This window comes from Carcharodon carcharias, chromosome 4 (assembly GCF_017639515.1).
Source record: "Carcharodon carcharias isolate sCarCar2 chromosome 4, sCarCar2.pri, whole genome shotgun sequence".
Lineage (NCBI taxonomy): Eukaryota > Metazoa > Chordata > Chondrichthyes > Lamniformes > Lamnidae > Carcharodon > Carcharodon carcharias.
The window spans coordinates 37,793,144-37,808,801 of NC_054470.1; the positions used below are offsets into that span (position 1 = coordinate 37,793,144).

Genomic DNA, 15,658 nt, shown 5'->3' on the forward strand with positions numbered 1-15,658 from the left:
AGGAATGTTGGTAGAGCCCATAGCCTTTGAAGTATCCAGTGCCTTCAACCATTTCTTTGATATCATATGGAGTGAATTGAATTGGCTTAGGACTGGCATCTGTGATGCTGGGGACCTCAGTAGGATGAGATTTTTCATCCACTCGGCACTCCTGGCTGAAGATGGTTGTAAGTGCTTCAGCCTTGTCCTTTGCACTGATGTGCTGGGCTCCCCCATCATTGAGGATGGGGAAATTTGTGGAGCCCTCTCCTCCAGTTAATTATTTAATTGTCCACCACCATTCACGACAGGATGTGGCAGGACTGCATAATTTAGGCCTGATCCAATGGCTGTGGTCCTGTGTTGTAGTTTCACTAGGTTGAAATATTATTTTTAAGTATGCCTGGTGCTGCTCCTGGTATGCTGTCTTGCACTCTTCATTGAACCAGTGTTGAACCCCTGACTTGATGGTAATGGTAGCATGGGGAATATGCCAGGCCATGAGGTTACAGATTGTGGTGGTTGAATATAGTTCTGCTGGCCTGCAGCACCTCATGGATGTCCAAGTTTGAGTTGCTAGATCTGTTTGAAACCTATCCCATTTAGCATGGTGTTAGTGCCAAACAACATGATGGAGAGTGGAATCCTCAATGTGAAGGCAGGACCTTGTCTCCACAAGTACTGGGCCATGGTCACTCCTATCAATACTGTAATAGACAACTACATTTGAGGCAGGCAGATTGGTGAGGACAAGGCCCAAGTAGGTTTTTCTCTCTTGGTTCCCTCACCACCTGCCGCAGACCTGGTCTAGCAGTTATTCTTTTAGGACTCGGCCAGCTCGATCAATAGTGGTGCTACTGAGTCACTCTTGTTGACGGGCACTGAAGTATCCCACCCAGAGTATATTCTGTCCCCTTGCCATCCTCAGTACTTCTTCCAAGTGCTGTTCAACATGGAATACTGATTCATCCACTGAAGGGAGGGGGAGGGGGAGTTGGTGGGGTTGGGGGCGGTGGCGGGGGGGTGTGTTGCCGTGGGTGGTACATGGTAATCAGCAGGACAGTTCCTTGGCCATGTTTGAATTGATGCCATGAGGTTTCATTGGGTCCAGAGTTAAATGTTGAGGACTCCCAGGGCAACTCTCTCCCAACTGTGTACTATTTTGCTGTGTCTTCTGGTGGGTCTGTCCTGCCAGGACATAACCAGGGATGGTGATGGTGGTGTCTGGTACGTTATCTGTAAGGTATGACTCTGTGAGTATGATTATGTCGGGCTGTTGCTTGACTAATCTGTGGGACAGCTCTCCCAATTTTGGCACAAGCCCTTAGGAATTTGTATGGTCAACAGGGCTGGGTTTGTCGTTGTTGTTTCCGTGCCTAGGTCGATGCCGGGTGGCCCATAGTTTCATTCTTCTTTGTAGTGGTTCAGTTCAAATGAGTGTCTTGCTAGGCTATTCTGGGGGGGACATTTAAGAGTCAACCACATTGCTGTGATTATGGAGTCACATGTAAACCAGACCAGGTAAGGCCAGCAGATTTTTTGCCTTAAAGAATATTAGTGAACCAGATGGGTTTTTGCAACAATCGACAATGGTTTTATGGTCACCATTAGACTAGCTTTTTAATTCCAGGTTTATTTATTGAATTTAAATTCCACCAACTGCTATGGTGGGATTTAAACCCGTGTCCCTAGAGCACTAGCCTGAGCTCTGGATTACGTTACAATTATACCACCGCCTCTCTGCTTGATTCCTGGCATTGATCACCATGACTATCTGCTCCCACTACCTTCGCAGCATGTGTCTGGAGGTCCCCCTACCCCTCTTCAGATACAAAACATCTCTCCTATCAAGCTTCTTCAAGACCTCCAGTGCAGCTTTGGAAATGGAATGTGCACTCTCCCACGTTCCGCTATTGTCCAGTGTTTCACAGTTCAGGCTCAATTTCTACACGACTGCCAGCAACACCTACTCCAACCACAGTGCCCTTCCCTTAAAAAGGTGCAGGCTAACGATAAATGGCGCCAGCCACTCAATATCAGCTTCTCCTTAGGCACACAACCAATTCAATAGCACCGTTATTTAATAGCAGGGAATTGTAATGTAGTCTCTTGAACTGTCAGGGTGGAGGAAGTATATCAACTGAAACTCTAGAATTCTCCTAGAGGATGTGGCCCCCAAGTAAAAATCTTCATGGAGGTAACGAGGCACAAAAATGCTTAAGTAGTTCTTACTAATGTAGTGAGTTTGTAAATTATTGCTTGATGAGATTATTTGACTGAAGGAGATAATTAAATGATTCTGAATTCTTTGTACTTGTAGGGCAGTACCAGGTTGCCTGGGCAACAGAGCTCATTTTAAGGAAGAGTTTTGCAATCCAATCGAATTTGGTCAGAGGCATACAGCAACCAAAAGAGAACTAGCTGTTGGGCGAAAGTCTATGAGACGGTTGGCAAAACGCATGTCCTTTTGGTTTCTGAGACGTACCAAGGCACTCATCAGTGATCAGCTACCAAAGAAAGATGACCGGGTAATGAAGTACTACCTGGGGTAGTGTTTTCTCTTCCTGAATGAAAATATAAGACCAACAAACTGTGGGCTCAGAATTATAGGAAATTAAGTCACATCAAGCACACAAACCTTCACTGTGAACTAGTCTCGGCTCAAGACCCCTGACTTAACTTTGTGGTGATTCACTGCTGACCTTCCACAGAGTCCTCCTGGCTCTAATATAGGAATGTTCAAACAATAGCACGGTTGTGTCATGTGAATTTGACTATCACATTTCTTAAAAAAAACTGGACAGCTTTGGGTGGAGCTCCTCCATTCAGTGATACACATCAACTGTAATATAGGCATGCTAGAAACCTAATCAAATAACACTTTCTCTCATACAGGGACTTTCGTAGAAACCAGGGGCAGAATTGTACGCTGATTAGGTGGGCGCGTGCCTGACCCAATCGGTCGTGAAATCGCGTGAGATGACATAGGGCAAGCATCCCCATGTCATTCCGCACTCACGCAATATTTCAGTCGGCGGGCAGGCTCGGGTGTCAGAGCTGTGCATACCATCAATTAAAAGGCTGCTTAAGGCTATCAAAAAGGCATTTGAGCACGATTTCACTTTGCCCATGCATTTTAGGACTCATTGGTGTCTCCAAGGCCCCCAGAGGATTCGGACCATGTAGACCCTTCCAGGTATCAGACAGCCTTCTGTAACTCTGGTAATGGGGATTGTGGCCTCTGCTGGAGTCACCTCCTCTGAGGAGGAAGATAGGGGCAAAAGGGAGAGGAGGCCAAGTGCTCCTATGCAGCTTCCAGGGGAGTGACCTTTGGGAAGAGCGGTGCAGGGCCAGCAGGTAGTCCAAGGTGCAATGCTGAAGGAGGCTCCACCTCTCCAGGGAGACTGTGACCTCTATTTGCCAGATGATTGGGCCTGAGATCACCTCTGATTGTGTGGGTGGGCACCCATGCTATTGGTTCTGAAGGTCACAGTAGCCCTCAATTTCTGTGCATCTGGCTCTTTGCAGGGGTCAGTAGGGGATCTGTGTGGAGTGTCCCAATCTGCTGTCCACAGTTGCGTCAAGTTGGTGTTCAGGCAGGTAATGGCATTTATTCATTTCCATATGGACAAGACCAGCCAGGCTGAACGAGCCAGAGGCTTTACAGCATTTGCCTGGTTCCCCTGCATCCAGGGTGCCATTGATTGCACACGTGGCCATCAAGGCACCAGCAGGTCAGCCGGGTGCCTTTGTCAACAGGAAGGGATTCTATTCTATGATCATGCAGGTGGTGTGGGACCGCAATATGCATTTTGCAAGTCTGTGCAAGGTACCCATGGTGCTTATATCCTGAGGCACTCCCAGGGGCCAAGGCTCTTCAGTGCTCCAGCCCAACTGGATGGATGGCTACTGAGTGACGAGGGCTATCCGTTGAAAAGGTGGCTTATGATGCCTCTCCGACACGCAAGAACAGAGGCAGAGCAGTGTTATGTTAGGTGTCATGCCTCCAGAAGGGCAGTGATAGAGAGGACCATAGGTCTTCTGAAGATGCACTTCTGATGCCTGGACTGTTCAGGGGATGCACTACAATACCCCCCAGAGCAGGTGTCACTGATCGTGGTTGAATGCTGCGCTCTCTGCAATCCGGCACTGGCAAGGTCCCACTGGAGGAAGAGGATTTGACGCAGCTCCGCAGGGCACAGATGATGAATCCAGTAGTTAGTTAGAAAAGTAGCACAGTGAGGAGAACGCAGAGGACATGGAGACAGATATCTGTAACCTCCAGGGAGGCAGGGACGCCTTGATCCACTGTTCGTTCAGCTAAGCTGCCAAAGAACAGTTCCTACCTCATGCCAGAGCTGCCGCTTCCATCCAGGTTGTCTGAATGCCCCTGTCATGTGAACCCAAAGTCCACCCAGTGACTGTATAATAAGGTTTAGAGCCACTCACATCCAGCATTACATGCTGGCGTACCCTGCACCAAAAATAAAAAGTGAAGCATACTCAGTCCGTCACAACAAAAGCAAATTTAATGTTATTATCACAATGAAATCACATTGACGTGATCATTACTGGTGTTGATGTCCAATGTGGTTGACTCTTGAACAGAAGATTACCTGTGGACAGTCGCTTTTGTGCTCATGGTGCCTTAAACTTGCATTTGCGAGTGCTGAGTCTTGATGCCACCCCCTTGTTGGCAGTGGCATTGGAGACAGCCTGATGACTCTGGTAACAAAAGTAAAAATACCTGGAAAAAATCAGCAGGTCTGGCAGCACTGCGGAGAGGAACACAGTTAATGTTTTGAGTCCGTATGACTCTTCAACAGAACCAGATGACTCTGATGTCTTGTTGGCCTTGATGACCTTGGCGGTAGTTCTTTGGCCCACCTGGGAGGGAGCAGCCAGTTCCACGGCTGGCATCTTCCCAGTCATCGCAGCCTCATCAGATGCCACGGTCACTGATGGAGGGGAGGATGAGCTGCTGCCATCATCCAGAGTGCCTTGAGAGGAGCCCGCAGAGACGACAAGCAGGTTGTGCACCAGCGTGAGGTCGCCCCGGACCTCCCTGTTCGCCATTGATGGATGGGCACCAAGCTGGGATACTGGGTGTCTCATCCATCTTCCACACTGGCCATCTGAGGTCATTGCCTGTGTGAGGGTGACCCCAGGAACCCTGATACTGTCCCTGGAGCTGTCTCTCCATGAGAGTCGATACTCTCTGTCAATGGAGGAGGCAATGCACTTGACCATGAGGGGCAACGCAGTGCTGATGCTCCACGTGGACTCCTCCACCGCATAGACCATGGCACACAGACCCTCATGGATCTCTGCCAGATCCTCTCGTGCATCCCGTTGGATATCCAGCATCTGCTGCCTAATGGATGACTCCACAGGCTCATTACCTGCCTTTGGCCCAGCATCGACGTGGTCTGCAGCAGTCCTTTGACTGCCGGTGCTCTGGGCTCCCTGCCTCCACCTGCACCTTATGCGAGTGTGAAGTGCCCTCACTAATGTGTACCGACAATGTGGCCGAAGATCTAACGCCCACCGAGGTACTGGTATCTGCGCTGGTGCCTGGTTCAGAGTGTGGGTGTGACGCAGGTGCAAATGAAGCCCGGCAGTCCTCTGGCATCAGGGGTGGCCCTTCATGGTCCTGTGATTGAGTGTGTCCTGGCGAATCTAAGGGAGAAGAAGGACATGTCATTAGTTAAAGTCATCACACTGTCATTGTGCATGCCAGGTACCTTGGTGAGACAACGGAGATCTGCATCATGATGCCATCATCTTTCAATGATCAATGGGGACTCCAGGTTTGAAGCTCCCATCAATGAAGAGACTCACTACAATGGTTGCAAAATCCGAAACTCTCACCTCTTTGCACTGCGCTCTTACCTTCGTCTGACACCTCAGCCTCTCCATGACCGGTTGCATGAGGAGTGTGCCGGCTCTCCAGCTCGAGGCTTCCTGCTCGAACCTGGTCAGCAGCAGCAGGTTGAGCTGGTCTCTGTCTCTCTGTGACCTCTCCAATTTGTTATGGCTCGTCTTCTGAAAGGACAGAGGAGCATTTATTAGTGCATTCTCTACCTGCAGCGCCATTGCAGCCTGGCCGACCCAACCTGAGAAGCACCTCGCAGGGCGCATCCGAGTTGTTGCCCTTGAGCCGCAAGGCGCTCAATCCAAGCAGCCAGGGCTCATCCCCTTGGCCAACTCTGCCATCATTGACAGTTGGTACTCAGACTCTAACACCCCTGAGCTCCATGGGGAGACAGTCAGCCCTTAACACTTCTGCACACTGATCCATACTCGCCCTTCCTCAGCGCAGCAGGTCATTGAACCTCTTGCGGCACTCCACCCGTGCGCTGCACCATGCCACGGCTGCTGAAGTGCGCTGCTGCCTCCTCCCAGGCTTTCTTCATCAGGTGTGGTGGCCTCCTTCCGTCCCTTGGTACAAGGGTGGCCCTCCTGGCAGCCGCCTCCTGCAGGAGCACAGCGAGGCACTCATCTGAAAAGCTGGAGGCCGAGTGCCCACCCGACCTGCCCTCCTGCCTGGCGTATCCAGCTGCTGCCGAGGCTATAAGTACCATCTCCACAACAACGTATGTTTCTTCACCGGCAGCCTTCAAGGGGCTGCCGGTGCCATTCTTAAACTGCCTGCCAGGTCGCCATTGGACCCGGTGCACGATGCGCCCAGCCCTTCCCGACCATTGGGAAGCCGCTTTTCATGCTGGGCAGGCCTTAACTGGCCAGCCAGCATGAAATCACAATAACAGGTGGCGCCGTGTTTCCCGGCCAATCCCATGCCCAACAATCGCGCCCGCCGCTGACCTGAAAATTCTGCCCTAATTATCACTGTAATTGATCTTGAATTTCTATACCTTCATGGTTGAGAGTGTAGAAATAAAATGTGCTATCCTTGTATGATTTAAATTTAAATAAATGTTGCCTACATCCCATGAATGAATAAAAAAAATAATTTACTGACACCCATGATTAATTGCCAAAACTGTTTACTGGTACCCTGACTGGCCATCAGTAGATCTGGCCATCAAACAGCCCTGAATTCCCAACTTTGAAATGTATTTGTTGTTCTCAGGTGATATACTGCTCTCTGACAGAGTTTCAGAAGATGATATATAAGGCAGTGCTGGAGACAGAGGACATAAAGTTGGTGCTGCATGGCTGGAATCCATGTAATTGCAACAGTGGCCGAAAAAGGAAAAACTGCTGTTATAAGGTCAGCTGTACAGCATCACATGTGGAGGCTGTTTTTGGAGAATAGCTCAAAGGCTAGATGCTGTGTTCAGTGAACTTGAGTTACATTAGTATGATGATATAAAACCTGCTTGTGTTTTTTAGTAAATCTAAATTTTCCAAGTAATTTATGTGTTAACTTCATCCATACTTTCACATTCCATCTATATTGAAAAGGGAAGCTTGGGGCCTGATTTTAATCCATTCAAAACCCAGACATGGAGTTAAAACCAGGCCCTTATTGTCTGAAATCAGCTTGCATATAGGCACAAGGTTAAGGCCAATATTCTCATCTGTTGTACTTAGATTGAGGGATGATGAGTGCTGCAATTGTAACAGTAAACACAAAAATGCTTGTGTAAATCAGCACATATTCTGATCAGAGTTCAAGCTACTATGTTGAAATTCAAACCAATCATTTGTTACTTTAAGGACATTAAAAATAGTGGACATTCCAGAAGGTGACCCCCTTCTTGGCAATTGCTCAATGTTCTGACTTAGCTAGTTTTTTATGTACATAAACATTGCTGGTTTTGAAATGTATATTTTTGGCTGGGTTTTTTTCTGCTCGTCAAAGCAAGGGGTGTCAGTGCTACTGAATGGAACACTTTTTAACTTTTGGCAGCCAGTGTGAGAATTAAATTTGGGTCAGGAATAGCACAAATTTGTCTCAAAGTAAAGCTCCCTCTGTTCTACCTCCAAATGTGGTTTAACCCTATATGAGAGCATTATGACACTTCCATTTCCTGCCCATTATTGTTACCTCTTCAGTTTTAGTACAGAATAGTGAGCAGGTTAGTGTTACCAGGCCCTGACAAGAACACATTTCAGCCTGTCAAGACCCATTTCATATGGGAGCCTTAAAGCTGACAGATAAGGTACTTCTCACATTCACCTGCATGGAGTCTGAATCCAGCCAGAAAGGGCAGTATATTAACCTGCTGCTTTCTTTCCTGTCCTTCATAAAGCTACCGAACATCATCTTACCTCAGTTGTTATCATCAATGCTGAGTTCCAAGTGTGTGGTTCAAACCACACACCCCCCAACCCGCCCAGGAACTAAGCACATAATCTAGTCTGACACTCCAATGCTGTACTGAGGGAATACTGTTGGAAGTGGCATCCTTTGGATGAGATGATGAGCTGTCTGCCAGTCTTGGTTGTTCAGGTGAATAACTAATAATCCCATGGTATTATTCAAAGGAAATTAGGAAGTTCTGGTGACCTGGTCGATGTTTTTCCCTCTGCCAACCCCATCAAAAAAAGAGATTTACTGGTCCTTCAGTTATGCAACCATGCGATTATGAAAACTGCTGCTACATTGGACTACATCACTGCTTTAGAGTACTTCAGAGTAATTTCCTTTTACATGGAGTCTCCTGAGATGTGATTGTCTCAATCAAGCCTTTTTCTTAATTGTGGGAACGTCTGTCAATTCTTGAGATATGTTGCATTACCTTAATTGGAGTAGCAGAGATGGCCAAACTTAAAAGCCAAGTGCTGAAATGGAATGAAAATTGCAGCTCTGTTGGGGAAGCTGCCAGACATTAGCAAAACCCTTTTTTATAAAAAGGGTTCTAAATATGTTTTTGCAAAGGTTGGAGCCTCCTGGATAAATTTGTAATCATATCTTCACAGATTCTAATTTGAGATCCTGGGTACTGTTAAATCTGAGAACTGGCATCATTTGACCTATTTGCTTTTAACTATACTCAATGCTTCGAAATGCTTTTGTTTTTTTTTCTCCAGCAAAATCAAGATGGCTGTACAGTACGGCAAATTTATTTTAGTTACTTGGCCATTCTCCGTAAGGTATCCAATCATGTTGCACTCCTGCAGCCTGATGAGAACACAAGCAAGATGCAGGTAATTATTTGAATCTAGTTATTGAATAGAGAAATCAGTTTTCCTTTTGGATTCACTCAATAGCATTCTCACAGCTTGAGTCAGAATGTTGTGGGTTATGGGGGAAGATGTGAGAAGTGAATGCACTAGCGCCAAGTTTGCGGATGACACAAAAATAGGTGGGAAGGAATAAGTGGTGAGGATGACACAAAGAGTCTACAGAGGGATATAGGCAGGTTAAGTGAGTGGGCAAAAACTTGGAAGATGGAATATAATTTGGGAAAATGTGAGGTTATACACTTTGACAGGAAGAATAGAGGAGCTGAATATTATTTAAATGGAGAAAGACTGCAGAAAGCTGCTGCACAAAGGGATTTGGGGGCCCTCGTGCATGAATCACAAAAAGCTAGCATACAAATTCAGGTAATGGGGAAGGCAAATGGAATGTTGGCCTTTATTTCAAAGGGAATGGAGTATAAAAATAGGGAAGTCTTGCAAAAACTATATAAGGCACTAGTTAGATCCCACCTAGAATATTGTGAACAGTTTTGGTCCCCTTATCTAAGGAAATATGCACTGGCATTGGAGGCAGTCCAGAGAAGGTTCACTAGGTTGACCCTGGGTATGGAGGGATTTTCTTATGAGGAGAGGCTGAATAGGTTAGACCTGTACTGATTGGAGTTTAGAAGAATGAGAGGCGACCTTATTGAAACATAAGATTCTGAGGGGGCTTGACAGGGTAGATACTGAGAAGTTTTTTGCCTTATGGGAGAGCCTAGGACCAGACGGCATAATCCCAGAGTGAGGGGGCCCATTCAAAACAGATGAGGAGGAATTTCTTCTCTGAGGGTAGTTAATCTGTGGAATCCTTTGCAGAGGGCTGTAGAGGCTGGGTCATTAAGTGTATTCAAGGCTGACACATACAGATTTTTAATCAGTATGGGAATCAAGGGTTATGGGGAAAAGGCAGGAAAGTGGAGTTGAGGATTATCAGATCAGTCATGATCTCATTGAATGATGGATCAGACTAGATGGGCCGAATAGCCTACTTCTCCTATGTCGTATGGTCTAATGATCAGATATTTGAACACACAATTGAGGTTGACACTTCAGTACAGTACCAATGGAATGCTGTACTGTTAGAGGTGCTGTCATTCAGATGGGACGTTAAACCAAGGTTGCAACTGCTCTCTTGAGTGGATGTAAAAGATTCACAGCACAACTAATGGAAAGGTTCCAGAGTTCTGGTACCTGGACAATATTTAGTCCTCAATCAGCACCTTTTTTTAAAAAAATGATCAGGCCTTTTATTTAAATACTCAATAGATATTGCACAACACTTGGCAAAGGTCCCTAATTTGTTCATGGGATGTGGGCATTGCTGGCTAGGCCAGCATTTATTGCCCATTGTATTAGTTGAACTATTCTTGAATTCAGAGGGCACTGAGTCAGCCACATTGCTGTGGGTCTGGAGTCACATGTGGACCAGACCAGGTAAGGTAATTTCCTTAGTGAACCAAATGGGTTTTTACAACAATTGACAATGGCTTCATGGTCATCATTAGACTTTTAATTGCAGATTTTTATTGAATTCAAATTCTACTATCTGCCTTGGCAGGATTTGAACCTGGGTCCCTAGGTGTTACCCTGGGTTTCTGGATTAATAGTCCAGCAACAATACCATTACACCATTGCCTCCCCCATTGATTAGCTGAAGAAGGATGGAATGAGTGCTTCATACAAAATAAAGTATGGTATGGCCTTAGCAAAACATTGACAGAAAAGTTGGTTAGTAATTTGAAACATACTCCCTTCTCTTTAAACATTGAGACTACAAGTACAAATTTGCAGAATGTCCTCAGCATCTTTGTGAGCTAATTCTCAGAGTCAGAAGTTGTGGTGCAGCACCTGGCCTTAATCAGTGTAGATAGAGTGAATGCCTAAACCTTGTAGGAGCTATTAATTGAACTATTCTCGAAGCATGAACTACCATGGATGAACCTTGAGTATATTGATGGACTCTTGCAGTGTCATGCGAGGGTCAAGGACTGGTTTGGAAACTTATGAGAACAGTTGCTCCACACTTGCTGGATATTGATGGGGACAGATGTCATAATGTGCATAATGCTGCCAAGGTTTTGCAAACCCTTCAAAGATTTTCTGGAGACCCTTCTGAATGATTGCTACACTGAGTGATCTACAGATCTTTGAGAGAAAAATCACTATGTTTCTATACTCTCGGGATGAAAGTTCAAAATGCCAGAGTGCTATGTATGCTATCGATGGCTTAGTGTCAGTGATGTTACAGTAGATACATTGCAGCGATGGATATTTTGCCTTTAAGGAAGAGGATGAGAAGGTACACAAATCTTGTAGAGCAAATCTACCACAGAGTAGAAGTTAGTGAGGCTGTTCAGTTGGAGATCAAGTAAAACCAAATGGAGTTGTTCAAGAGAAAGAAAATAATGACATCAGAAGGAAAGAACAAAAAGCAATGTATCATGCAAAAGTGTTTTTGCCAGGGGAGACAACAAGAATGATCATGAGTTTGTATTGTGGAGTCCTTCCCTTTTGAAGAAGTGTGCTTGCCTTTGAAAGTAAGGGGCCAAAAGTGCACAAATTACATGAGGAATAAAAGCTGTTACTAATTTACTTTCTTGCTTGCTGCACTCAAGTGTGAAGTGCTGAGTGAAGTGACACATAAAGCAGAGAAAATAATCTCATTGGATGTTTCATCAATGTGGTTCCCCCTAGACCGATGCAGCAAAGCTTGGTGCACAAAATCCTGAAAGTCAGGTTACCAAAAAATTCTTAGCTGGTACAGGAACCTACCACTGCAGCAAAAGATGCCAGTGGAAAACAGGACTCTGAAGATGTTATCAATAGTGGATCCACTGGCAAGAAGTCATTCCCTAACTGTGAAATAACTTGAGAGTTTGCCCGCAATCATACAAAATGCAATCACAGGTGAGGAAGATGGTGATTACCTGTTGGAAGTGCCAGATTGACCAAGGCTTTGGACCCAGGCAAGAAGGCATGAGATTAGTTATGTGGTGGGTAAGGATACTTGTTAGTGGCAAGTACCCAGTGTTCTCAAATGTTGTCAGATGTTTCCATGGGTCCTAAATTGAGTGCTTGTTCTGCTCCATGGGCAATGTTATCCATGCAAAGACTTGTATATTGGACATTTCAACATATAGTTCAGGACAAATCATGAAGTATGCACTCGGGGCCTCAAAAAAGGTTGTTGTTAAGGCATACAAGAGGAATGACATTCAACATGACCCATTAATCAGCGCCTTGTCTAGAAATCTCTGAATAGCAAGCCATCAGTACAGAGAGGAAAACAGGCTTGCATGATGATGAATCTTCAAAGCAGAAGGACAAGTTAACAAGTTACAGTTACGAATGCAGAAGCAAGTATCAAAAAGAAAGGCAAAGGAACTGACCAGTAAAGCTGTCAAGAAGGCTAGATTAACACACAATTCAGCGGTGTAGAAATTTTGAATAACTGTAGTGTGATCTGAATACCCAAAGTGATTTCATCGTCGCTTCCTGTTTATATGTGAAACAGTGCTGCACTTGTGGGTCAAACAAGTTCTGGAATACCCCACCTACATGTCTCTGCCTCTCTCCCTCACTTTCAGACACTACTTAAGCCTACCTCTTTTTTATCAAGCTTTTGGTCATCTAAAGTAATATCTCCTTATGTGGCTCAGTGTCATATTATGTTGAGAGAACTGTTTAGGAACATGATTGAAGATTATGGGGATAAGAATATGTATTGCTATCGCATGATAACTTCTGTATTCTCATGAAAACAATGTCTAAAAGCAAATTGATTGTTTTGAATATTGTTTGTTACAGCATTACATTAATCTCCAGGAATTCCACTTGAATGTGTTCTGAAGTCTGGCATGAATTTATGTATTTTATGTTGAGACTTTTCTGTGATTTAGTTACGTTCTCCAGGAGATTAATTAGGAATGGACTTCATGGGACAAGTTGTCTTCTCTCATTCCACACTTCTGTTAATGCTGTTTGATATATAATAAGATTTTGATCACCAAGTTTAATTCATGTTTCCGATTTTTGTCTTTGCTTAAGGCATCCACTGTCAGAAGAGTTTGTGAACATGTATTTTGCAAGTTTCCAGAGTTTGCACAGCAGAGCAAAGAAGCTGCCTTTATGACAATTTCTGATCCTAAATACAGTGGTAAAATGAAGGTAAGCATACAGGCAAATATTGCATAAGTAGGCCCAATGATTCCATATTTGTTGAGCAAAATTACAAATATTCCTAATTTTTGGTTGTAAAAGCAAGTTGCACTTGCATGACACCTTTAATGTAGATTGCTTCATAGAGGAAAATAACCAGAAATTAGGAAATTTGAGCAAGAAGGTTTTGGAGTGGTGATTAAAGAGGCAGATCTTTAGGTGGCTTTTGGAAGAAAGGAGAAAGATAGCAAGGAGAAGGTTTAACATAGGACTGAAAAATCTGGAGGTTGTGAAACTGAAACTGGATTGAAGAAAAGTGGAAGATCAGGCATCATGTAGAGAAACGTACGGCTGAATGAGGCAGCAAAGGCAGGGAACAGCAATGCCATGGGTGAACTTGGAGCTAATCATAAATATATTGAAATTAGGACATAGCAGATAGGACAGGGAATCAGTGAAGCTTGGTAATCAAAGAAATATTAAGGGAGTGCAGCTTAATCTGAATATGATGTGGATATGTTTTAGATAAATAGCAATTACAAAGGGGAGAACCAATGAGGCTGGTAAGGAGAGTAATGGAAGTCTGAAGAAGAGCTTTTTTTCATCCAGGACGTTAGCCCAATTTTAACTTGGTGTATGAGTTTGGTCTGAATGCGGCAGGGCAAGCTGGACCATTTTAACTCCCATGCCTCCTTTCCATCTCTCAGATGAGTCTCCTGCCCAAACCTAGCAAAATGGCAGGCAGAATGGGATTTGGGCAGTAGGAGGACCTTGGCAGTTGAGTAGGTGGTTTAAGGGTGGTTGGTGTTAATTGTCTCATAATTGGGTAGTTAATTGTGATCAGGTGATGCATTTGTCCATGTCCAAATGCAGCAATACCTGGACAATATCCAGGCTTGGACTGACCAGTGGCAAGTAATATTCCCACCACACAAATGCCAGGGAATGACCATTTCCAACAAGAGAGAATCTAACCATTGCCCCTTGACAGTCAGTGGCATTACCATTGATTAATCCCCCACTATCAACATCCTGGGGGTTACCATTGTCCAGAAACTGAATTGAACTAGCCATATAAATACTGTGGCTACAAGAGCAGGTCAGAGGCTGGGAATCCTGCGGCAAGTAACTCGCCTCCTGACTCTCCAAAGCCTATCCACCATCTACAGGGCACAAGTCAGGAGTGTGACGGAATGCTCTCCACTTGCCTGGTTGAGTGCAGCTCCCACAGCACTCAAGAAGCTCGACACCATCCAGGACAAAGCAGCCCGCATGATTGGCAGCCCTTCCACAAACATTCACTCCCTCCACCACCGACGAACAGTGGCAGCAGTGTGTACCATCTGCAGAATGGTACAGAAACTCACCAAGGCTCCTTGGGCAGCACTTTCCAAACTCACGACCCCTACCATCTAGAAGGACAAGGGCAGCAGATACATGGGAACACCACCACCTGGAAGTTCCCCTCCAAGCCACTCACCACGCTGACTTGGAAATATATCACCGTTCCTTCACTGTCGCTGGGTCAAAATCCTGGAACTCACTGCCTAACAGCACTGTTGGTGTACCTACACCACCTGGACTGCAGCGGTTCAAGAAGGCAGCTCACCACTGCTTTCTCAAGGGCAATTTGGGATGGGCAATGAATGCTGGCCTAGCCAGCGATAACTACTTCCCATGAATGACTAAAAAAAAAATTAACTGGAGATTCACTTGTGTTCTGATTGAGACTGGTTGTTGGGTCCGGAGTTGCACGTTTGTAATGTATATCTCTAGTCATAAAAGTTTATCAAAATGTGTAAAGGTTAGGATGCAGTGCTATGCTTCACTGCCTGGCTTTCTGGAATAGAACATGGTAGCAGAGGATGATTGCCTAAAAGTGAAGGTTTGAAACTAAGAAAACATTTTCAAACATAGATCTAAAATTCTGATGGCTATTGTGGAATTTGGTTTGCATTATGTCTAATTGTCATGATATGATTATCCTCTGTTTGAATTACTGGATTGTGCTAATGTATGTCATGTGGACATGCAATAAATTCTAACTAGTGTTCGGTACTTGGGGAAGGAGACCTTGTTGGATCAGATGCCTACTGCCTTGAAAAAAATTCCTGGGGAAATATTCATTTCCTTTTAGTCTTCCTGGAACAAATGAGAGACTCTGCTCTGACGCAAAGATTAGAAGACTTGATGATTACAAGATTTCAAGATAGTCCAGATACTGGACATAGGCATCAATGTAATGTAAGGATTAAAATCGTGCAGAATGGGATGAAAGCGCATTTAGCAGATTTAGCTATTGCAACAGTAGACAAGGCTAAAATAACAAAAATTGGTGAATAAATCCCATGAATACCCAAAGAAC

The 15,658-nt window shown here is 44.9% G+C and overlaps 1 protein-coding gene across 5 annotated transcripts in view; it reads left to right on the plus strand.

Moving 5' to 3' along the window:
- Nucleotides 1–15,658, plus strand: part of ercc6l2 (excision repair cross-complementation group 6-like 2) — a 198,597-nt gene that overhangs the window by 86,091 nt on the left and 96,848 nt on the right. For all 5 annotated transcript variants that reach the window (XM_041186693.1, XM_041186696.1, XM_041186695.1 and 2 more), the window contains exons 7-10: nt 2,300–2,507; nt 7,073–7,213; nt 8,980–9,096; nt 13,183–13,302. In XM_041186693.1, coding sequence (XP_041042627.1) covers nt 2,300–2,507; nt 7,073–7,213; nt 8,980–9,096; nt 13,183–13,302 — 586 coding nt within the window. The remainder of the gene's footprint in view (nt 1–2,299; nt 2,508–7,072; nt 7,214–8,979; nt 9,097–13,182; nt 13,303–15,658) is intronic.